At 37.3% G+C, this 25,178-nt stretch overlaps 1 protein-coding gene across 2 annotated transcripts in view; it reads right to left on the bottom strand.

Annotated features, from left to right (window-relative positions):
- Positions 1 to 5,753: 5,753 nt before the first annotated feature.
- Positions 5,754 to 25,178, bottom strand: part of LOC145662370 (uncharacterized) — a 39,434-nt gene continuing 20,009 nt past the window's right edge. For both annotated transcript variants that reach the window (XM_081727883.1, XM_081727882.1), the window contains exons 5-8: positions 22,420 to 22,510; positions 19,373 to 19,509; positions 16,830 to 17,037; positions 5,754 to 8,127 (exon numbers count right to left, since the gene is read on the bottom strand). In XM_081727883.1, the coding sequence (XP_081584009.1) occupies positions 8,002 to 8,127; positions 16,830 to 17,037; positions 19,373 to 19,509; positions 22,420 to 22,510 (562 nt within the window). In that variant the 3' untranslated portion in view covers positions 5,754 to 8,001. The remainder of the gene's footprint in view (positions 8,128 to 16,829; positions 17,038 to 19,372; positions 19,510 to 22,419; positions 22,511 to 25,178) is intronic.

The following is a 25,178-nucleotide window of genomic DNA, read 5'->3' as shown; positions in this document are numbered from 1 at the left end:
AAATTCCTGAGATCAACAAAATCATTTTGACAGGAAAGGAGAAAAATATTTTAGATGAGATGTGGGTAAACGCAGGGCATACGGTAAAAAAGGTCTGGCAAGACAAAACAACCACATCCAGGAAGCAGGCTTTCTTGGAAGGACTGTCAACTGGATTAATACAGCTTTCCGGGAAGGGAAAGAGGTTGATCGTGAGGTAGTGACAATGGATTTGTCGAAGGGTCAGAGTTTGTGTTTGGGTCAAGATCAACATCTAATTACCACGAAGAAATGAATAGCGACACGTTTCATAAGTGGTTTGAATCTGTACTGCCAAAATTAGAACCGCACAGTATAATCTGTCTTGACAAAGCACCATACCATTGTGTTCGAAGTGAAAAAAATTCCCAACACCAACGAAGAAAGCTTGAAATATTCAAGCAGTTACAAGATAAAGGTGTGGAAGTTACGTCTGATATACTGTGTGTAGAACTACTGCAACAGGTGAAATCTATACGCATATATATAACAAACATGTCATTGACGAAATGGCTACAAGGTTTGGTCATACAGTGCTGTGGTTAAGCCCCACCTATCATTGCAACCCGAATCCAATAGAAATAATTTCGAGGCAAATAAAGCCTTACATGGCTAAGAATAATAGATCGTTTACGCTGGACGAGGGTCAAAGGTCTTTTTGGAACAACTGCCTCGTGTTACCCAATTGAACTGGACAACCGCAATCATCGCGTAACTGAGAAGGAAGAAAAGAGATTTTGGGAGGTCGATTCTTTGACAGATGAAATGACTGGAAGATTACTTTATTGGTAAATGACGATTCAGCAAGTGACAGTGACGCCTCCGACATTACTGGCATGTGTTCACTCGAGAAGAATTAAAACCAGAAGTGGCCAATTTGCATATTTTTATAGAATAGAACGTATATAAATTATTTATTTTTTATTTCTTGTATGACTTTACTTACTATCTGTAAGTTTAAATGTTATAAATGTTTTTAATATGAAAAAGCGCATCGAGAAACAAAATTTCAAGAAAAAGATGTGTGATCTGTATTCGTGGATTTATTTAATGTTTTAGATAATATATTTTTTTTAAAAAAGTTTTTCTATATGAATAAATATACTTGCTGTCTCTTAATCTTAAAGTTGATAATATTGACGCAGTGTGTAATTACATCTGTAATTATAGTGTAACAATATTAGACTAAGGTCATCATAACCTGAGCTCTGACAGGTCTAACATTATGTAAGCTGACGACAATGTTGCGAACTGTCATAACAACAAGAATCAAAGCGAACACTTGACATCACGAGGAAGGAATCGAATTACTTTATCAGTGATTGAATCAGATTATTAGTTGAAATATTTACAAAGTAGATTCTCTTAAAAAAAAAAAAAAAAAAATCGTACTTTACTTCTGAACGTTTCAGCACAACGTAGTTCCACTAGGCCTGACGTTCTGGCTACAGTAATGATTATATTTTTTCCCCTTTTTCCACTTGTATTTATACAACTATGTCCTTTTAACAAGAATGCTTCGGAAATAAAAGGGGGGTTACATGGAACAACAACCGGTCCACCTCCCTGTCGCCGCAGGAAGTAGATTTTCGTGGGATTGAAAGCGAAGAGGGTAGTGAGTGTGTCTGTCTACGGCTCTTCTATAGTTCACGGGAAATGACCCGTGATTTAAATGTCAAGCTGAAATTTGTAGAATTTCTAATGGTCTCTGTTGGCAATTTGTTGACATCCGGAAAAAAATATACATAGTCTATATATTATAGAAACCGTTATAAAGAGTTTTTCATAAGGACTGATTTAGAAATTGAATAGTTGGAAAGTAACGAACATGATCCGACATGTTTGTATTTTCGTAGCATACTTGAAAAAAAAAAAAAAAAAAAAAAAAAAGTGAAGGGCAAGATAGGTTTAGATCCACAAAAATACATTTGGAAACACTAGGTTGTCTCCGTGGTAACAGGACAGTGTTGTCGGATTTATACTTCTCAGTAATGTGAAAGTTTTTCTGTTGTCAGGTTGTTTTCTCTTTTAGTGCTATGTAATATGTGCTATCTCAGTGCATTGATGTGAATATCGTGGTATAATTGTTATTTTCATTCGTCAGTGGAACATAGTTTGTTTTCGTATTATTCATATAGACCTAACGTATAAATTTGGCGTGTGTATGTCTGTGTGTTTGTGCTTATGAACACAATGGCTGAAGTGCGTAAGAAGTGTGGAAAGGGGGTGCCCTTAACAAGTCAGGCACGGGAATTTGTGTTTAATCTTAGGGAATATTTCGAAAAAGAACGTGACAACGACGGTCCTTTATTGCCATTGAATAAAGTGATTGAAAGAGTAGCTTCAGCTTTACACATTAGTCCTGCAACTGTAAAAAGAATCACAAAAGAGAAGTGTCCGAAAGACCTCGCTGAACCGACAGAATCTTTATCTACCCCAGGAAAAAAGCGTAATGGGCCATGCACAGTCACAAATTTGGATGATTTTGAAATAGATTCTATTCGACGTCATATCCACAATTATTATAAGGAAAGAATACCCAACAAGAAAAAAACTTCCGGTGTCTTTGAAGGAAAGTGGATTGTTCAAGGGAGGGAAAAGTAGTCTGAGCAAAATTTTGCACAACTTAGGCTTCACTTGGAAAAAATTTTTCGGAAGAACTGTTCTTCGGGAACTGTTCTTTATGTAGTGGCGCAGGGTGCCCGGTTTTTAAGGGAAATAACTCGTATTCCTGTTGAGGAAATAGTGTGGGTTGATGAAACATGGGTGAATGCAGGACACGCCAGGTCTATGGGTTGGACAGATAACTCAATTCGTGGTACTTCTAAAACCCCAATGGGAAAAGACGGTCCTCTCATTCTTTTAAATGCAGGGTCAATAAAATGGGTTTGTTCCACATTGCATGCTTCTTTTCCAGTCGGAAAAAAAAAGAAAGAAAAAGAAACAGTGGACTACCATGAGGAAATGACATCCGAAAAATTTAAGTCATGGTTTGAAGACTCTTCTCGCGAATATTCCTCCTCGCTCTACTATTGTTTTGGACAATGCATCGTTTCACAATACAAAGGTAAATAAAGCGCCTACCACGTCTACAAGGAAAGAAGCGGTGTTAAAATGGCTTGAAGAAAATCGAATTCCTGGTTTATGTTCTTCAACGAACAAAGCTGAATTACTCCAGATTGTTCGACGTTACAAAGACACGGTAGAACGTTTTGAGATCGACGAATTAGCCAAGACAGCAGGACATAAAGTTATCAGGTTGCCCCCTTATCATTGCCATTACAACCCAATTGAGTTGATTTGGACACAATTAAAAGGTTACGTTGCGGAAAAGAACAAGACATTCACCATGCAAAGTGTTCGCAGTTTAATATTGGAAGCGATTAAAGAAATTACTCCAGCAAAGTGGAAAAAAATCGTGGATCATACTTGGCAAATAATTTTGAACTCCAAGGAGGAAGAAGGTTTACTTGAAAACACTGCAGAACTGGCACTCGTTGCAAGACAGTGGTAACAGCAGTGACGAAGACGCAACAGATGATGAAACTATGAGTGATAATTCAGAGACATCGTACGGAAGATCTGATGTACAGGCTTTGATGGACTACTGCGGAGTAGGATTTCTACAGTAAATGGCATTAAACTGTCATGCATTAAACAATTGAATGCGATTCCATAACGTAAGTAGTTTCCAGGTTTTTTTTTTTTTTTTTAAAGATATGTGTTTCGAAGTAGTGATAAGTTTATTTATGATTTTGTAAACAACCTTAACACAATACTTTCTGTTTGTTTCTTTTGACTGATACTTTCGTCAGTTATGATGTTAAACAATATTTTTGCTGTAACACATAGGTGATTCTTTTCCCAAAAAAATCCCCTTGTTGTATTGATTTTTTTTTTTTTTTTTTTTTTAAGTTAGCTAGCTATGGTGTATCTAGCACCCATTCCGAGGGTTACACCCTATATTAGGGAAAGAGTTTTGATATTATTATGGAGGGGAAAAGAAATTTCTGTTGGGCAAAGAAATTCTATAGTTACAGAAGATACATGTGGCAACCGCGCTAGATCGCACGTGAGAGTTGTCAGAGCTCTTCTTAGCGCGGCCTCACTCTTAACAATCTGCTCACTCGCCCTTGGAAGAAAGCAGAACCAATATCGACTATTTTGTCTGTGAGGATAGTGTTGTGTGTTTGGGTGAAAAAAGACTGTTCACCGTTTTAACAGTGAAAGATTACATGCACGTGCAGAAGCAGAAATATTGCGGGAAGCTGACGAAATAATTTTCTCCTTCACCAATCGCTGAATACTCGTGCGCGGAGTGATACAAAATGAGATACGCGGTTGGTTTTAGAAAGGTGCAGAGGAGTATGAAAAAGCTTTTAGTGAAGTTAAAAGTAACGAGAAGTAGTTTTAAACAATGAATATCATCTTAATAATCACTTAAGAGCATGCTAAAACTAAGAGTGAAATTACATTATTGTGTGTTTCAGATGTCAAGCGACATGACCTTGAGTTGGCTTCACACGGCATCCAATTAGCTTTGAGCGGTGTTGACAATTCGCGAACAGGAAATTCTGCACGCTGGCTTCTCGTGCTACTGCGAATCTTAAAAATTATACCTGCGACTTCGCTGAAAACTATTCATTCGTTCTTCAGGATGCTGCCCAAAGCTTCAACTGGAACAATGGACAGGCAACACCCCTTTCACACACTACCTTCAAGCTTCAACAACCAAAAAACTTATGTATGCATCTCTTGTTATAACTTCTGACTGTCTCACACATGACACAATAGTGGTGCACCTTTTCCAGAAATATCTAATTTGGTTTCATGCTGTCTGATTTTACCATAAAACCAAGCTGGTCTATTGCCACAGTGAGTGCTCCTTCTCAGTATCACCTCACGGACAGACCCAAACCTATAAATTCTGTTGAAATTGATGATGGTTAGTTAAGTTGTGAGGTTTGTTGACTGACATGGAACGATCCTATTAACGGTGTAGAATCCTCTCTTTCAGGGACACGGTATTCTCTTTTCCCCCTAGTTTCAATGACTTCATAACAGACAAGAATTAGTTTCAATTCATACGTATTTAGCATAGAAAATGCTATTAATATATCATCCTGATAAAGCAATATTAATAACCTTTTCAATGGACCTTGGTGGAAAGCACACCTTTTCACATTGGCTACTGAGGGTAGTGGTATGTGTGTGTTTCAGAAAACTATAAGACGGCTTGCTAATGTCAGTGACACAATATTTGAATAATGCGATTTGTTTTTGAGGGGTCCAAAGGAATACGAAAACGACCCACTTGAGAAACGATACCCTACATCATCCTGAACAGGAATTGTAGGCTTATATATACACGCCACTATATCTTATACTAGGAATAGAACATAATCAGGGTCCCCAATTCTTTGGTGAGCACGAATTCCGACTTTTCCAACTTTTCTCGGTCATGATTTACAAATTTCCAGGTCTATAGATAGTGTAAAAAGGCAACTATATTTTTCCCGACCAGGGAGTTCCTCATCTACTATGCATTCACATATGTATTGTATATATACATATAGATAGAACGAGAAAAAAGGGTTCTGAAAAATAAAAAATCCATACTTAAAATTCCCTAACTTTTCCGTTTTTTTTTTTTTTTTTTTTTTTTTTTTTTTTTGAAAGCTTTTGATGAAATTCCTTGACTTTTGAAGGATTTTCCATAAGTTAAGCTGAATTCCTTGACTTCTCCAGGTCGGTAGGAATCCTGATAGTAGATCATCTATATATGCAAAATAAAATAAATTCTTTAAAAAATCTTGTTTAACGTCCCACTGTTGTACGCTATAGAAATTGTGATAAATGAAAGTGCATCATAATGATGGGAGGAAGTACAAAAAACTAGAGAATATTCACAGATAAAAAGTTGACTTAAGTGCCATATTCCATTAATCGTATGTTCATACCATTTTTATTGCAGGCCTTATAAAATACTATACCACAGGAATACCTTGCATAACGCGGTAAATTAGTTCCAACGAATGTACGTGCTATGCAAAAACCGCATTGTTTGTGGTCTATTTACAATTAATAAATTTAAATTGAATCTGTTCGTCACAAAAAAATTCATTTAACATGGGACCCCCTACTAGCGTGAAGCCCAAACGGCTGATGCAATTGGAAAAATTTCACCATTTTACAATGATAATCACGTATTTCCAACAAGCTTTTCTTTTTTTCTGGTCTATGGTCACGCAATTTTGATACATCCTGCATTTGGATATTGTAGAAATATAGGATAGAAATGAAAATAGGAGTTTTTATATTTACTTACATATATACCTGATATAAACTATAATATACAATATATTGTAAGGATCCGTATATCCACACACTGCAAATCACATGTTCTCATTACAAACACGTGCTTTTACAACCATAAACAAATAGCGGCAGACTACATAAGAAGATCACGCAACCAGGAAGATACGAAATGGACTCGAGGAGCTACGAAGATAACCAATTTTAGGATTTTAGATTTCTGGGCTTTCGGCTTCTAAGGCCATTTAGCCCTTCACGATTTGAGGGATGACGTTCCTCGGTGAGCACACAATCCGGGGAAAGGGAAGGAAGGAAGCGGCCTGGGATCTATAAGTTAGGTACCACCCCGGCATTTGCCTGGTGTGAATGAGGAAAACCCAGGAAAACCTCATTCACGGTGGCTGGCCTGAAAAAGCGTGTTACACTTCCTCTCTCTAGGTCCTCCCTCTAAGAAGATCGCCATAAAAGAGGACCATAGGAATAGAAAACTATCTGTTCAAAGCTGATCGCTCACCTACCAAAAACCTCCCGAAGCCGCCATGGGTTATGGAGATTCCTTCTAATACCAACTTCTGGAATGCAATGAGCTACAGAGCTTTCCTTTAAAACCTATCTCCCGAGGCTACTGTGGGCTACGGAGTATACTACCGATTCCCGTCTGAGGTCGCTGTAAGCTAGGACAATTATCCTATTCTTAGACCACGTTGTGTGCCGAGGAACATCAAACCTATTGTACACTGAAAACATTTTAGAAAAACACTTAACAAGAACTTTGTAAAAAAAAATTTATAAGACAATTCTTTTTATAATAAAAGTGAAAGGTTAAAACTTCGTTTACATTATTTAAAGACTCTATCAAGCAGAACATTGCAATATATATACAATATATAAACAAAATAACACACAAAATCCTTTTAAACGAATAAAACTTGTAAAAAAAAAGAAAACAAAAAAAAGCATTATTTCTACATGAAAAACGAAATATTTCACTTTCTCGCTTAGACACTGCAGGGTAAAAGAGACGGACGATTTATTGAGAGTGAATGCTTCTGAAAAGAACTGATGGAATGAGAGTATGTGAGGAAACGGGAGAACTATGGATACAATGCTCACCACAAACTCACGGCCAGGGATCAAACCAAGGACCCCTTGCACAAGAGATGAACGCTCAACTACTTTACGCTACTGTGTCCCGTTCTTGAATTGTAGTTAATATCGTCATATCAGTAGCCAATATTCGACTCGACTTCCATCTATACACGCATAAAATCTATTTATTGCTTTTATATATATATTTGGTTATATTTTCTAAAATTTCAATTGATGAACCTAGCACTAATTCGTAAAAATGTAACAATAAAATCCGCGTTAAAACATAACCCGCCTTATGCAAGGTATTCCTGCATATATTACCATATTTGAATCAGTCACGCAAAACATCTGCAATATAGATTTTGTTAAACGAAAAGCTTTTGAAACCGATAGTAACAAAAACTTTAGGTAATACCTAAGCATTCTGTACACCGCCTTCCCGTATAAGTGTATCAATACCTTTACAAACTAATAATCAACTTGCAACGCTTAAAAATAAAATAATAACAATAAAAAACATATTGAACACCAATATAATCAACAATGGAGACTAACTTCCTATAACAAACAGTTGCTTCACTGTGTCACTGGCGTCTGTTGGAAGCCCAACCATACAGTCGTAGAGCCACTTGGATAGAATTCAACCGAAGAACCAGGAAGAGCAGTAACTTTGGTACATTCCAAACTTTGTGTACAAGGCATCTACAGAGAACAAAAGGACAACAATCTTTATTCTACATTTGAGTTATAGATGATGAATAAAAACTCTAAAATATAAGTGAATCTTTATCCTGACTGCTTTCAATTACATACCAGTTTATTTTACTTATTTAATTGTTCAGAGTTTCATACAGCATTAAGCCAACTGACTGAAACTGAACAACATAACAATAACAAATAAAATAAAAACAAACAATAAAAAAATAAAAAGAAATACAAACACAGAAGGTTCACCTCTAAATTTACAATGTTCTCTTTAGCTGAGTTCTGAAGTTTTGTTCAGAAGTAAAAATATTACATCCTGTTAGCAATATATCGTAATCATGCACTAGTATATAAAACAAGGAGCGTTTTACAGACTCTAAAGCTATCTATGTCAGCTTGCAGTAAAGAAGCATCATCCACAGAGTTATGACTCTAAAGAGTTTACAGTAATCAGCAAAAAGCAGTATATCTGATGAAGAGGACGAAAAGATGCTAGGTAAATCGTACATATACAGTAAGAACGAAAGTAGATCCAATACACTCTCCTGAGCGACTCCGGATAAGATGGGACTGTATGGAGATAGGATCCAAGAAGAGTACCATGAGAGATAACAATCTAAGAAAAATAGCATCTGTCCATGAATATTATATCTATTGGAGAGTTTGTAAAGTAGCAACTTGGTATTTATGGCGTCAAAGGCCTCTGAAATGTCAAAATAAACATCAAGGGTGGGAGTTAGCCGTAATTGCTTGTGCCGTATGGATGACTAACACTGACAAGTTAGTTAGACACGAAAATTCAGCTAGGAAACTATGCTGAGAGCTGTTTTAAAAAGGTTTGACAAAGTCGTACAATCTGTCTTTAATTATTTTTTTGCAGAGAATATACACGGAAGAAAGAAGAGAATTACGTCTGCAGGATGGAACTTATTTTCTATCTCTGGAGAGGTGTTTACTTTATGTACGACAAAGAATATACTGCAAAAATAAAGAACAAGCTTACTTTACGTAATTTACTTTTCCACATAAGAATCAAGAACGATGATGTATTTGTAATAATGCTTTAAAAGATTTAAAAATGTGTCCTGCACATGGAAAAACTTCACAGCTGTTTTCACTTCGTCATTGATTCCGAAGGGCCTTCCGGTGAGAGCCTTCTTCAATGCCGAAACGAGAAGGAACGCTGGGTGCGAGGTTGGGACTGTACGGCGAATGAGCAAAGCACTCCCAACCTATAGTGGGAACATGGTTTGGGATTAGCGCCAACAGAGTGTAGTATACCACTATGGTCCAAAAGGAGAACGCCAGAAGGCCAAACCGCTTCTTGTGACTAAAGCTCGTCCAGCGTTTAGTCTGTACTGTGGCTGCTTATGGGCTTTTACTTCTGCGTACTTACCCCCTTAAAGAGAACAGATTTCACTACTGTAGTTTATCTTTAAAAATGTTAAATATTTACCGACGATACAAAAATAATTTTCATAACTTCTCTTTTCCTTATAAAGTATGTAATTAGCTTTTAATAGCTAGTTTTTGTTTTTCAAACTTGAAGGGGGAAGACACGATAAGCGTAACGGCTGCTAGAACGTTGCCAGTGCATTTTCACGAGACTAAAAGTGTCTGCTCAAAGATGCCGTTGCCAACTGACGAGAAATTTCACCATAGTGTCAACCTACATTCGTGCGCTCATTATTATTGTCACTTCCACTGATTTCAAGTACGAAAAAAGGTAGCTAAAAAGGAATAAAAGTACGGCCAGAAAGAATTGAATGAAATCTTTCTGATTTTAAGAAAAAGTAAAATTTTACTTCCGTCTCCTTTTCTTTTCTTTTTTTTTTTTTTTCTATCTCAACTAAAGAAAAATATTTTAATCAGAAAAGGAAAGAGAGCGGAAAAGTTGTTGTAGCTTAACGCGAGATTCGAACAAGTTATGTCCCCACCGGGAATCGAACCCAGGACCCTTTGATTACAAAACTTCGAACGTAACCACTCATCCACGGGGGCACTCTGAATAAAAAGGCAGTAATAATTTCAGGGGATGGTCTGCGGGATGTTTTTTTCAAGTACTTCAGTTTTATTAGGTCTATTATTAATATTATTAAACCAAGCTATAGGCATAATCCATATCTTTCCATAACTATTAACTTATTTGTATTAAGTATAAACGGTAAGTGTAAAACTTCTTAGGCCAAACACTGATTCATGAAGTGTTTCTCGGAACATCTGAGTTCGATTATTAATTATATATAGGCCTATGTATTCCTCGTCGGGAAGGAAATATCAGCGAGAATTGCTACAGGACGCATTTCATATTTCTTTTATCTTTCATGCATTGAAATTTCTTTAGGAGTTCATAACTGACTATGATTTCTGTTGGGTTTCATAATAACATTGGTGTCAGAAACTACACCAGGAAATATGCAGACTGTTTGGTGTGGTGGGTGGGGCTAATAGCTTACCTACTGTATCGTCTATTGTCGCACTAGATGACTCATGTCAAATTCCAAACGAAATTCTTCTCTGTTGTGTCTTTGCTATTGTGCAGTGTGTGTCGGAGCGTGGCCTCTGAGCATTCGGCATTTTGTTGATTGTGTTTATTTACGTACTGTGCTGTTCTGGGAACAAAATCGCGCGTGTCTGTGTGCATAGGTGCGTGAGTGTGTGTTAATATATATAAAATGGAAGAAGTTACAGCCAGCACCTCTTTTAAGCGTAACAGTGGTCAAGTGTTGAAGAGCAAAGAAAGGGCTATTGTTATGAACGTGTTCAATTATTTAAAGGAGAAAAACCCGGATAAAAGTATAAGTTGGGTCGCGAGTGCAACAGCTGAAGCCACGAAAACTCCCAGGACTACTGTTTTCAAAATTCGAAGCGAGTTATCACGTGGACCTTTAGTAACACCGAACAAGAAGCGATTAAGAAAGAAAATTTCAAAGAACAGTCGGTTTGTAAAATATAATGAATTTGTTAGGAGTGCGATCAGACAAAAGGTCCATGAGTTCTTCTTTAGAAATTTGCCACCAACACTCAATTCCGTTCTCAAACAGGTAAATTCAGATCCCGATTTACCGAACTTTAAAAGATCCACGTTCCACGTACTTCTAAAAGAGCTTGAATTTGTTTATGAGAAAAGACAGAGTAAGGCCATGCTTATAGAGAGAGAGGATATTGTGTCGTTGCGTCACAAATATCTACGGCAAATAAGAAAATTTCGAAATCAAAATAGAAACATAGTATACATGGACGAATCGTGGGTAAATATTGGGATAGCCGTGGATAAAGAGTGGAAAGACAAAACAATTAAAGCAGCAAAACAAGCTTTTATGTATGGACTTTCTTGCGGACTTAAACATCCGACAGGTCGTGGGCCGCGATATGCCTTGGTTCATGCTGGCAACGAACAGGGTTTCGTAGCTGGGGCAAAATTGGTTTTCTTGTGTAAGAAAAATACGGCTGACACTCATGATGAAATGGATGGAGATTTGTTTGAGGAATACTTCCGGAATCAGTTACTCACAAATCTTCCTCCAGGGTCAGTTATCGTAATGGACAATGCATCCTATCATAGTCGCCGTAAGGAGCCACTGCCAACCAAATCTTGGAAGAAAGACGACATGCGACAGTGGTTAACCTTACATAATATTGAGTATGATGAGGATATGTTAAAGAAAGATTTGATGGATCTAATAAGCATTCATCGCCCTAAATATGAAAAATATAAGACTGACGAATGGGCTAAAGAATTAGGACACACTGTTCTCCGATTACCCCCTTATCACTGTGAGCTCAATCCTATTGAACTCGTGTGGTCTCAAGTAAAACACTACGTTGGGGCAAATAATACAACATTCAAAGTTAAAGACGTTGAAAATTTAATTCATGAAGCGTTTGAGCGTGTAACAATAGAAAATTGGCAGAACTACGTCAGGCATGTGGTAAACATCGAAAGTGATATGTGGAAAGCAGATGAGCTGCAAGATGATGTTGAGCCGTTGATTATTCATTTGGGTGAAGACTCCTCTGAAGAAGAATCGTCTGAAACTTTCGATGATGATGATGATGGTGGTGATGATGATGATATGGAAGGAATTGATTTTTTGGAGTGCGATTGATTCAATGTGGTAAGTTGTTTATTATTATTATTATTATTATTATTATTATTATTATTATTATTATTATTTATTAATCGTTGTGGTGTGGATTTCTTTTTTTACTACGTGAGTTGGCAACATCAGTCGACAGTATAATAGAAGCGCGATCTGTTCTGCATTTGTTTTTAATGCTCAACTTGGCATCGCTGTTCCCATAAGACCAACAGTCCACTCTTAACTCTGGATAAGCTATAGCATACTTTAGTCTTATAGTACGGAAGATATAACGTCGTTGGCTTCCCGCGAAAAGTTGTAGTGACATTTAAGGGGAGTGACCAGCTTGGTTACTCGTAGCTCGCTAAGCGAAGTAGACGGTTGATGATGACTGCCTATCGTCTTACCACACCCCCAATGACGAGCAGGTCCAAGCGCGGGAAGCCAACGACGTTATACCTTCTGGACTATAGTGTTTGACAATACCGCTGAGCACTGATTCTCTCAATCTCTATATTGGTCGGGCACAGAATAAGTCGCTCATCCGAACTTCCTTCTAGTAATACGATAGAATCATCTGCAGAATCCTCGTCGTACGTCGCCAAATGGCGTATGGATGGCTCTCGCATTAAACTGACGTCTTGTCTGACTAATTATTTACACGATTTCACGGGTGGAGGGTAAGGAAACTTATTTTCTCAATTTCTTCATATATTGCAAAGTTCAAATAATAAGAGTACAGCGGATTCGAAAAATCGCTGAAAATTCTTCTATGAACTTTTTGCCCTTGGTATTAAGAAACTTAGCGATGTATTAAAAATAAATTAATGTGGCATGTCTGATCTCTAGTTTTGAATTTTACGATATTAATAGTTCCTCAAAAAAAAGTTTGATTACCCACCTCTTTTTAAAGACCGTGTTATTACAACCAGTGCCGGTCTGGCTAGGTCGGCTTATCAGCAATTGCTCAGGGACTAAGGGAGCTGAAAGCCTGGTACGGGCTCGGACACACAGCAAAATAAATATTTATAATATATAATAAACTTAATTAACAGATTTTTAAAAAACACGAAAAAAGAATTAATTATTTTTATTAAAAAATATATATTGAAATATACTTTAATGAAATATTTGAAAACAAGTTATAAAAACAACTGAACAAATTAGAAATATCCACTTTCCTTTATTTCTCCATTCGGTGCATGAGAACACTAATAGCATCTCAGAAAAATTGCAATTTTACGAATTTGCAGTCAGAAATCCCTTCCCTTTTTTTGTCATGTTAATACCGGCAGAACTGATGACAACAGTCTGAACAGGCTATTTGTGTTTTACTATATTATTGTAACAAAGTGAAATTTGAGTGACGTGGTACCCCTATTTTTGAAATGCATTGTAATCAGTTCACTCTTCGTACGATGTCTTCCCTAATACTACTACTTAGATACTGGAAACTTATTCACTTCTACTATTTTCCTTCGGATTTTAATAATTGCCGCAGTTTCCTTCGTGCCAAGTACCATTATCTTAGTGTTTCTTACATTTGTTTTTATTCCGTGTTCTTCACAGCTATTCCTCATATTCTCTAACACCGTATTAATTTCAATTTCAGATTATCCAACAGATAGGAAGGAATTAGTACTAAAATACCGTTTTTATTCGCATAACAGTCGTCTTCGCATAAAAGTCGCAGTATATGAGAATTTTGTCTTTGTGAACGAAACTCTTCGAAATTGCTTATCTTGCGCTGATCTCGTAATCATTCCCGGTGGACTCACGTTTATTTTACAACTTCTAGATGTGTCTGTTAACAAGCCTTTTAAAGATCACATGAGGTGGATGTATGGCGATTGGATGGCCAACTGCAACAAAGAGAAAACACCCAGTGGCAAATTAAAATTTCCATCTTTCGAACTTTTATGCAAGTGGATAGTACAAAGTTGATCTTCGATAACATTTGACACTATGTCAAAGCTTCAAAAAGACCAGCATATTCGACGTTTTGGAGGAAGTGAAGATGATGCTCTGTGGAACAGTTACCCAGATTCGATCAGATGCAGGTATTACAAAGTTAAACTTCAGGTGAGAATGAATAGTGCCTTTCGCATGTATGGACAGCTCTGACACTTCTTGTGTGTGTGTGTGTTTCTTCTTTGTGGTGTTACGCAGTTGTTATTCATGTGTTTCCCGATTATGTAAATATATCATTTTTCTGTGCCAATGCCAAGAAGACTTTTTTTTTTTTTAATCTCCCACGAATCGGTAAGTTACGAGTTTAATTTTTACAAGTTTAAATATTTTACCATATGTAAGCTATGCTTTATTTTTAAGTTGATACAATGCTGTATGTATCAAAATTCAAATTGTCTTGATCATAGCGATAATTGAGTGACAGCTTTCTTCGCATAATAATCGCAGTTGGATTTTCGCTTTAAAAAATTGGTATAAAAAATGTGATTATTACACGAGTAAACACGGTCTTTTTTAATTTCCAAAACGTTTTCTTATGTGTAAATAGTTTTCTTTGTATGTGTTAACGTCCTTAAAAAAGTAATTTCAATCAACTAGTAAAACATTTTCTCACGCGATAACGCGATGACTGGTGAGATCAGCGTCAACCCATTCTAATCTTTTCCGCAAATCTGGGATCAGAGACTGTTATATTGGAGTGGCCTTTTAGTTCCCACTCAACATCAGGAATACCCGAGGATAGCAAGAGTAATTTTGGGATCGAACTAGGGGCTCCTCGCACTAGAGGTCACTGCTCTACTACTGAGTAATAGTGCCCCCAACTAAGGTTTTAATAAAGATGTCAATATCGAGTTACTTGTCCCTGTCATGGTAGACAGCTCATAGGATAAACACGTGACGACTATCAGTTATAATAGATTTCGGATAGAACAAAATGAGAGAATAATCAAGCAGGATCTTAGGAAAGAGTGGATTAACAACAATCCTGACAAGATGCGCTTGAAACACGAAAAGATCCGCTAACGGGCTTTTACAGTGCAGTCCACTTATAACGAACTCGGAAACAGCGAATTATTGGATATTACGAACATAAATGAGATCCCTGTCATATCGCCTATTTAAAACATGGAAGAAATAACCATATATTACGAAGAGTATTTTTCGTAAAGACCGCTTATAGTGAGATTAAAAATAAATCTCCGTTTCATTGGAGCTCATTGTATTAGATGTGGAGGAAAAGTGAGGTGTCGTTTTCGGTAGCTGTAAGGTAGGAACAAGCCGCAACTTGATTTTTTTTAAACTCGTGTTTGTGCATCGCTAGATTGAAAGATGGCAAACTAAAGGAACGCTATATCTCTTCAGACAAAAGTGAAGAAAGATGAAGCAGATTCTGATGATGAGGGAGAGTGGAAAATGTGAAACAACTTATGAGTTTCAAAGTTTGGAAAATTTGCAACGCTATTTTTTCGAACACAGCAACACGGTGCCGGACAATGCATTTCGGGCATTTGAGGAAGTGGAACTGGCAGTGCTACGAACATGGCAGCAGACACGGTTCAGAAGAAAATTATAGACTTATTCAAGCGTGCTTGAACACGTAGAAAGAACTGCAATATGTACGATAGGCTACATAACAACCCAATTAATAAAATTATCTTCAGATGTAATGCTATGCTGCTGTATATTCTGTTTTAAACGTATCTAATCCTTTGTTTCTTTTTCCGTAATCCGGAAAAATACATGAGTTTGTTTATGACGAAGTTCGGATATAAAGATTCATTGTATTGGTTCCTTGAAATTCGTTATAAGTGGGCTGAACTGCAATTCTGGAGTGGATTACATATCAATTTTCTGCACTCAAATATCGGATGTTCCATTCCAAGATGAACCCAGGTTTTCTTTAATAACTTTTGTAACATAATTTGACCAAGAATGTCTCTGATCTTTGCCACATGATAAACTGCTGAAAAACATACATGGGAGTGTCTCATTTTCGTTGGATATCTACTGTGGCGAGACAAGACGAAAGTTTGTTTGTGTAACTGCTGGTATAGCTAGGAAGTTCTTTTTGACTTGTGATAGCCAGCAGCACCATAGTCTATCCAGCCTGTTTCTTGGTGTAGTGCGTAGTTTCATTTAATTCTCTATTGGAAGGAAGTGGTTGTTACTTGTGCGCGTTGTTATTGCTAAGAAAATTAAGGAAGAAAAATGTATAATTTTCTGTTGACTAGCATTGATCGGACAGACTTTAACTCGATTAAAGCATGTTAATGATTGTGTCTTGATAAGTTAAAAGTTGATATGCGCCACGTAATTTCAAACCATTCGGGCACTAACGGAAAAAAAAAATAGAAGCTAGTGACAGTAGACGTTCAATTAGCTACTTTCCGAAATGTAGAGCAGTTCTGTTTTGTTTAGATGCGAATGGTGGCTACTTTCAGGATACCTTATGATGTCATCACTTTTTGCACAAAACAAGGTAAGTCTATTGACAATTTCGCTGGATTATCTCCTTGAATGTTTAACTTATTAATAAAAAAGAAAAAAAAAGAAGCAGAGTTTGGCTTGGAGCGGAACACCTTATATACTTAAAGTCACTTACATTGACTTTAATAATAATAATAATAATAAACAGCAACAACTTACTTCACTTGTAGATGGAGCGTGTTCTTCGTTGTGTGTAAGGAGATGTTCCTGATATTTGTTCCGTCGATCGAAGCCTCGATTACATACATTACATACAAATCGTCTGTGTCCTGTGTGTGTTCTCATGTGTGCATCTCGATTGCCTCTATCGACGAAACCTCTTCCACACTGGTTACATTTGAACGGCTTTTCGCCAGTATGAATGCGTCTGTCAATAAAAAAATGAACGACAAATTGATAATTAAAAATCACTATAAGTAACTTTAAAAAGGATATGATCACATACTGGAATCATATTTTGGAATAATCTTTTGTCCAATTAAAGGTTAAAAATTCAGTTTTAAAAAGTGAGAGTAATGTTGCCACTTTAATAAAAATAAAAAAAAAAGTCTTAAAACATACTCGTTTTGCCTTGATTGTGCTATGTAATCTATGCAGAGCTCAGATATTAATCTACACTTATTAATATAATATTTTATAGGCGTACGTTAACTATAAACGATGTAGGTTCTTCGAGTCGTGAGTGTCGTGTCAAGTCGAATGTGTGACGAGTCATGAGTGAAGGAGAGATGCACCCATTAATAATGAGTATGGTGCAGACTTTATAGACACAGGAAGAGTATCCTCGCCATCAAACATTTTCCCAATAGCTTCTCCAGCAAATTGTTGCTATACCAGACCTTCTACCCTGATTTTGCGGACCAAGGAGGCAATATTTACTAAGGCAGACATGTTCAACAAGCATAACAGTTGTTTGGGATGTTAAAGAACTGAATGCTACTTTTTTGCACACCATTAGCACAATTTTTCACTAAGCGTATGATGTGTGAAGTACAGGATAACCAGACTGCTCTTTATTTGTTCTCTATCCACCTCTGTAATGGCAATTACCATACACTTCTACATGACATCTTGCCGGAACTTTAAGACAATTCGCCCTTAACAATTAGGCAGTGACTGTAGTTTCGAAACGACGACGCAACTGCACATTTTGACATGAATATCGGAGACTTCCGCAATCAAATATTTGATTGGCTATGGCGAAAACATATTTTGGCCACCACACTCGTCCGACTAAGCTATATTGCATTTATTTCTGTTGCTGTACCAAACTAGGAAAAAAATTCGTCGATGTCATCTGTGTGATGACAGTTTTAACACCGTCGAGTGGAGTCGATTTTGAGTTTAACGCCCCTTTGAGCAGCAAGGCTATATGAGACGGCAGCATGGCTATAAGATAGTTCCATGCTGATTAACGTGGAATCCGAACCACATGAGCTCCCGCCGGGAATCGAAGCCGGGTTTCCCACGCCAAGTTTCAACACCGTATCTGAGGCGTTCTTCATTTGATCTTTCTCGTACGGCTAAGTAACTGTGTAATACAATTCAAAATTATACCGAAAGAAATAAGGGAGTCAATCGCCATGGTGATGAAGTGGGACTCATTTCGATCTTTGCATATTTGAATAGTTCATGTTCTCTTTGATGCAGTACATCTTTATAAAACACTGGTATAGATGTATATAAATTCTGTTTCCTACAGGTTTACCAATCCTGACGGAATGTAATTGATGCGCAGAAAACATGTCTAATTTCTTAAAAGTTTATGCTTATATTTTTTATTTCAATTTGTTGAATGTTTTCAACGAATGTTTGCTTTGGTTGCGTTTTTTTTTTTTTTTTTTTTTTTTTTTTTTTTTTTTTTTTTCTATAGGTGCGCTACTGCTTCTTAGTTTGACTATTTGAATTTGAAGTATTTATATTCAAAATCGGAGGTTACTGTTGATATGACCTCGTATTTTGCGTGCGGACCAGCTCACGGGAAAAATATTTGCACAAGTAGTAACAGAAGTAACCAACCTGAAGATAGTTCCATCTGCTCGCAAGTCATGGTGTCAGTTTGTTGGGATGAGCATGAGATAATTTTAATTGATTATCTTGAAAAAAAGGAAAACGATCAACGACGTGCATTATACAAACTTATTGCAGCGTTTTTGAGTGACGAAATCAAGAAAAAACGGCCGCATTTGGCAAAAAAGAAAATATCCAAAGTAAGTTTGTGGTGGACAACATCGTGTCCGTGGGTTTTGTCGGGGTACTCTCGTTTCCTTCCACTTTCTCATTCCACAAATTCATCCATCATCATTCACTTATTTTAATCATCGTCTCCCTTAGCCTAACCGGCATAAACGTGGGACTTAAACTCGAAGATTTCACTTCATTTTTCTCTTTCCAAACTTGAAAAAGTGGCTCGGTGGTAAAAGGTTTGCCAACAATGAAGAGGTGGAGTCTTCGGTTAATGGCTATTTTAAGAACCTCGATGGTTCACACTGTATACAGGGTATTGAAACTATTGAACATTGTTGGGAACAGTACATCGCACTAAAAGGAGACTATGTCGAGAAATAAAGATTTTTCCTCCAAATTTCTTCCGTTTTCTTTATTAGATCGGATAACTTCTGGAACTATTCTCGTGTATTTTATTTTTTAAATACAAAGTATGATCAATTTTGACATGTTGAAGTGTATTTGTGTTTAGTTACCTGTGAACGTCCAGATGGTATTTCTTGCGAAAAGTCTTGGAGCAATCCTCACATTTGAACGGTTTCTGGCCATAATGTTTTAAAATATGGTTATGTAAAGCTGATCGATTCCTAAATCTCTGTCCACAGACTTCACACTGAAAAGAAAATTAGGCTAAGTATCAATATATACATATACAGGGGATAGTTGCGCACGTTTGCTACCTACTATACACTATTGAAATCAGAGTTCACTTAACTTTTCATTTAGAAGTATGCTATTTTCAGTATGTACAAATTAAAGGGATAATTGCCCTTCTAATCTTGTGGCTAGTGTGAGCCCCTTCGGTGCATGTGGTTCCGGATTCGATCCGCTATGGGAGAGCACAAAAAAAAATAAAATAATTTCACAATTATTCATTTTCATTAATCGATCACTCTCCTTCAGCCTAAAGGATATAACTGGGAGACGTTAAACTTAAACAAAAAAGTCATTTCCTTTTATTTAAAGAGGCCATTCAGTTCATTCCGTGGTTCTCTTTTTTAAGTTCTGTTTTTTTCTAGGTAAATTATTGACTTTCAGTCAAGCAGCTACAGCATCATCCCTATTTATCCTAGGATCATGATTCGTACCTCATTCTCTACAGAATAGAACAGCCTTTCAAAGGGTACCATTCACATTTCCCTATCATGTCCCTGAGGCGGGAAATTTTGAGAGAAATTGGGAATTTTTTCTGAATTTTTTTTCTTTCAAATTTTGAGCCCCTCTGGACCCCCTTATGTTAACGCACAGATCTCAAAATCAACTCAAAAATAGTTACGGGTGTACTAAATGTGTACAAAATTTCAAGCTTCTATCTTGAATAGTAAAGACGGGAAAAAATATTTACCAATGAGCCTCACAATGCTCTAGATTACTCCAAAAGACCTGGATGTAATATGAAAATTTCCTGAGACATCCCTATTTATCCTAGGGTCATGGTTCGTACATCGTTCTCATCAGAATATAAGAGATTTTCAAACGGTACTACTCACATGTCTCCATTATGAATCTGAGGCGGGAAGAATCACGAAAACATGAGATTTTGTTAAAAATATATATATATATCCTTTTTTCAACCATTTTTGGCCCTCTGGACCCTCTCTGCTTTAACGCAGAGAACTGAAACAAATCTGAAAAATACTAAGGGGTGCACTGAACGTGTGTGCAAAATTTCAGCCTTCTAGGTGCAAAGTAAGCCCGTCAAAAATAATAAAAATAGGCATAAACAAAAAAAAAATATAATAATTTATTACGTCATCACCTCCTATGTCTCAACGCAGAAAGGCATGACATCATACATAAAGTATTCTACAATGCCTCTAGACTTGGAAAAAACAAAGTAAAGAGCTTTATTAGCACTTTTTTTAATCGAATAATGAAGGCATTACTTTAGTGCTTAAAAATAGGTACTAGAAGTTAAAAGGGTTATGCGAGTTAAATTTGAAAGGTTTATAAACGGAAATACAGAAGCTGAAATAATTTTAAATTGATAAATTGGAAGAAAATAAGTCACACTATGTTACCACACCTATGCAAACTACAAAATAATAATGTAGACACTACAGCTATCATGATGATACGATGCAATGAGTTATTCTTTTATTTTATTAATTGATTTTAAATATTCTGGTTTTTGATTCATTAAAACTGTAACTATAGAAGAAAAAAGATATTTTTAAAAAGTTCGGACACAATGATCAGAAAACAAAGTAGGGCAATGGTAAATAGTGTCAGAGCTTACCTTGACAACAAAAAGTTAAAAAGCAAAAGGTAACCAGTTTCAAAAGTAGTAAAAGGTGATGCTTTGCAAAAAGGTAAAAAACGCATTACGAACGAAAAAATGTTCTGATCATATAAATAGACCCATAGCATCGCTGTTCACCTAGGAAGAAAAGACCACGAAAAAGCTCTGTAACAAATGGGGATTTTTTTATTTATTTATTTATTGTTTTTAGGTATTCGTTGTCACATTTATAATTATTATCAACGGAAGGAATATCCTATCTATGGAAAGCTGTTACACTTCCTGAGGGAAAGTGATGTGTTTGACGGCAGTTGAATAAGTTTAAAGATCTTCAGATTTGGGACTCAGGTGGAAAAAGTACTAAGGCAGACAAGTTTTACTGAAAACAAACGATATTAGGGTATGGAAATGGAAGTTTTTTTTGCCAAATTATAAATAAAGATTCATCTAGGATTGTATGGGTGAACAAGACATGGGTTAATGTGAGGCATGAAACGAATGAAATTTAGACAAACAGATCAAAAGAAGGAACAAAATGAATACTCGAGTAGGAAAGGGCAAAAGGTTTATTTTATTACTACATGCAAGAACTATAAACGGATTCATTCCAGGGGCTAAGTTGTTCTTTCAGGTGTTGATTACCATGATGAAATGACGTCATAGAATTTCATTGAATGGTTCCCAAATTATCTTTTGCCGAACATTAAGATACTTCGATTACAGTGTCAGACAATGCTTTTTATCACAGCACACACATGAATAAAGTTCCTATACCAGTTAACATGGAGAAGATATCTTTCACTGGTTACAGCAAATCAATGCTCTAGGAATTACTCCAGATATCAGGCGAGCCGAACTGCTGAATATTATGAAGTTAAGAAGAGAACAAGTTAAGAAAAATGTCATAGACTAACTCGCATTGAAAGAGGGATATCAAGGAAATTTGCGGAAAGCGGAAGACGGAAAATTTTCCGGAAAAGCGGAAAATGTGATTTCCGGAAACCGGAAAACTCTTTTTCCGGAAATGACCATCCCTACTACATACGATATCTTCTGATCAAGTTGGCAACGCTGTCATCGGAAGGGAAACAAACACATTAGATTTGTTCTTTTCGTCAGCAGGCGTGTAAGTTCAACTTAAAAATGTCACATGATTTTTCACTGAAAATGATCAATTTTGAAACTGAATTATTCATAACTTTTCCTGTACCTTAAATAAATTTTCTTCTTGGAGCCTCCCTACCCCTCCCCCCTTTAACCCAGTATAGCCATTAGCCGTACCTGGAATGGACGCTCATTAGTGTGCGTACGAAGATGCTGATCTCGGTCGGATTTTCTTACAAAGGCACGAGCACACACATCACATTTAAACCTGTTTACGAAAGAAGAAAAAAATATTAACAGATTCAATGAAAGAAATTATCCAAGGTGTTCTCAAAGTCTTATTTCTTGACTATAAATAATACCTCTAAAAAGTTTTTAAAACAATGCTTTCATAAAATTTACTAAAAGGAGAAAAATATTATTCGTGGGACAAAATGACGAAATGGGACTAAGGCTAAAATCATTGGATGCTCTTCCTAAGGTTGAAGACTAATGTTTATACGGATCAAACATTAAATGGAACTAAGACTTGAAAGCAATCAAACATTAAATGGAACTAAGACTTAAAAGCATTTGGTGCTCCAAAACTTGAGGGCTTAAGCATTTTTGGATTAAGCATGAAGACTAAAAGCATTGGCGCTCTTCCTAAGGTTGTAAGGTTGAGGGCCAAATTTTTTATGGATTAAACATTAAATGGAACTAACACTTAAAAGAATTTGGTGCTCTAAAACTTGAGGGCTTAAGAATTTTTGGATTAAACATGAAGACTAAAAGCATTGGCGCTCTTCCTAAGGTTGTAAGGTTGAGGGCTAAATTTTTTTATGGATTAAACATTAAATAGGACTAAATGTAAAAGCATTGGCGCTCTTCCTACGGTAAAGGGGTAAAGTTTTCATGGATATTAGGGATAATGGTCGAAAATAGAAACGTCACAAACATTAAACTCCGCCTAATGCTTTAAGGCTTATTAGTAATTTTTTTCGTTTTGCTCCACCATAAAATCTCCCTCTTAAGGAGTTTTATAGAAGCATCGTTTCCAGATTTTATCGATTATTATCTACTTTTCATTGTTTACTCAATTTCCTGTATAGAGTTCTTTACTCCTAAGTTCCTAAGAATACTACATGATTTCAAGTATGAGCTTACACGTTTTATTTTCTAAGAACAAATTACAACAGTTCATTCGTAATTTTATCAAAAGGATATATATATATATATAGGGTTACCATACGTCCCCGTGGATTAGGATTTAGATTTTTGGGCTGTCGGCATCTATGGCCATTTAGCCCGTCACGTATGAGGAATGACGTCTCTCGGCGAGCACACTATCCGGGGACGGGAAGGAAGCGGCCAGGGACCTATATGTGCCTGGTGTGAACGAGGAATATCCAGGAAAACCTCATTCAGGATGGCTACCCTCAAAAAGCTTTTTACATTTTTTCGACCGAGTGCACCCACCGGGAATCGAACCCGAGACTACGTCCCCGTGGATCAATGGTAGAGCGTTCACTTCTGGTACGTGGGGTCCCTGGTTCGATCTCAGGCTGAGTTTATGTTCGACAATATCATGTCAGTGGTTTTTTTCAAGGTTCTTCCCTTTCCTCCCACATTCTCATTCTACTAATTTTATAATCGTTTACCTTCATTACCGTCTCCTTTAGTCTACATGACACTAGCTTGTGACATAAAACTTATTTTATTTATTTCTAAACAGCCGAGAGCGAGGATAAACCGTAGCTCAACAAAGACCATAGTTATTGTCTTTTTAGACACTCGCAAATTTGTCCCTCGAACCACATGGTCAGAACAGTGTTACTGCGACATTCTACGGCATTTGAGGAAGAACATAGCAACCGTATCTGTGGAGCGTGAAGAACTGCACCCTCTTCTCTAGCAATCCCTGTCCATGAGTATATCAACAGAACATGTCGCTTCCGCGGCTGCCGTACTCGCCAGATTTAGATCCTGCCGACTTTATATATATATACAGATGGTGATCAGAAAAATGGAAACACCTGAACGAAATTGCAACTTACCAGATTAATATGGTGTCGGGCCATCTTTCGCCTTCAGAACAGCCTTGATGAGACGTGGGATGAAGGGATAGAGGTCGCGAATGGTAGCAAGTGGAATTTTACACCATTCCTCGTGCAGGGCATCGGCCAGTTCTGTGAGAGAGGATGGAGGTGGAAATCGTCGCCGGATCTTGTTTCCAAAACGGACCACATATGTTCAATTATGTTGATATCTGGGGATTGGGCGGGCCAGGAGAGGTGTTGAACTTCATCCCGATGTTCCTGAAACCACGCTGCAACAATGCCAGCTGTGTGAATGGGTGCATTATCATCCTGGAAGATGACGTCATTGTCCGGGAACAACATCCGGATCATAGAATGCAAGTGGTCTCCTAAAATTGTGACTTAATCGTTGGCAGTGATTCGTCCGCTAAGTGTGACCACAGGACCCAATGAAAACCATGATATGGCGGCCCACAGCATCACCGAGCCGCCGCCATGTTTCACAGTTGGGCGGAGACACTGCAGATCATAAGCTTCTTTGGGCGTTCTCCACACACAAACCCGGCCCGTGGTTGGGAATAGGGTGTAGGATGATTCATTCGACCATATCACACGTTTCCAGTCCTCAACGGTCCAAGTTGCATGGTCGTGGCACCATTTGCGGCGTGCGAAAGCGTTATAGTCCCTGATGAGCGGTTTGGCCCGTGCAACACGACCCCGTATAAGTTCATGTCATGTAATTCGCGGCGGACCGTGATTGTCGAAACAGGGTGGGGGAGGTGCTGATTGAGTTTCTCCGTCACTTGCTCCGCAGTGGCACGACGGTTCTGCGTGACAATGCGCTTTAATACCCGGCGTGACCTGTCACTCATGATTTTCTTCCGCCCATTGTTCCGCTTCCCCGATGTGGTTTTCCCG

The sequence above is a fragment of the Thermobia domestica genome, chromosome 10 (assembly GCF_964235325.1).
Source record: "Thermobia domestica chromosome 10, izTheDome1.hap1.1, whole genome shotgun sequence".
NCBI lineage: Eukaryota > Metazoa > Arthropoda > Insecta > Zygentoma > Lepismatidae > Thermobia > Thermobia domestica.
The sequence above is the reverse complement of the archived record's forward strand: the minus strand, read 5'-3'. Positions and strand labels throughout refer to the sequence as shown.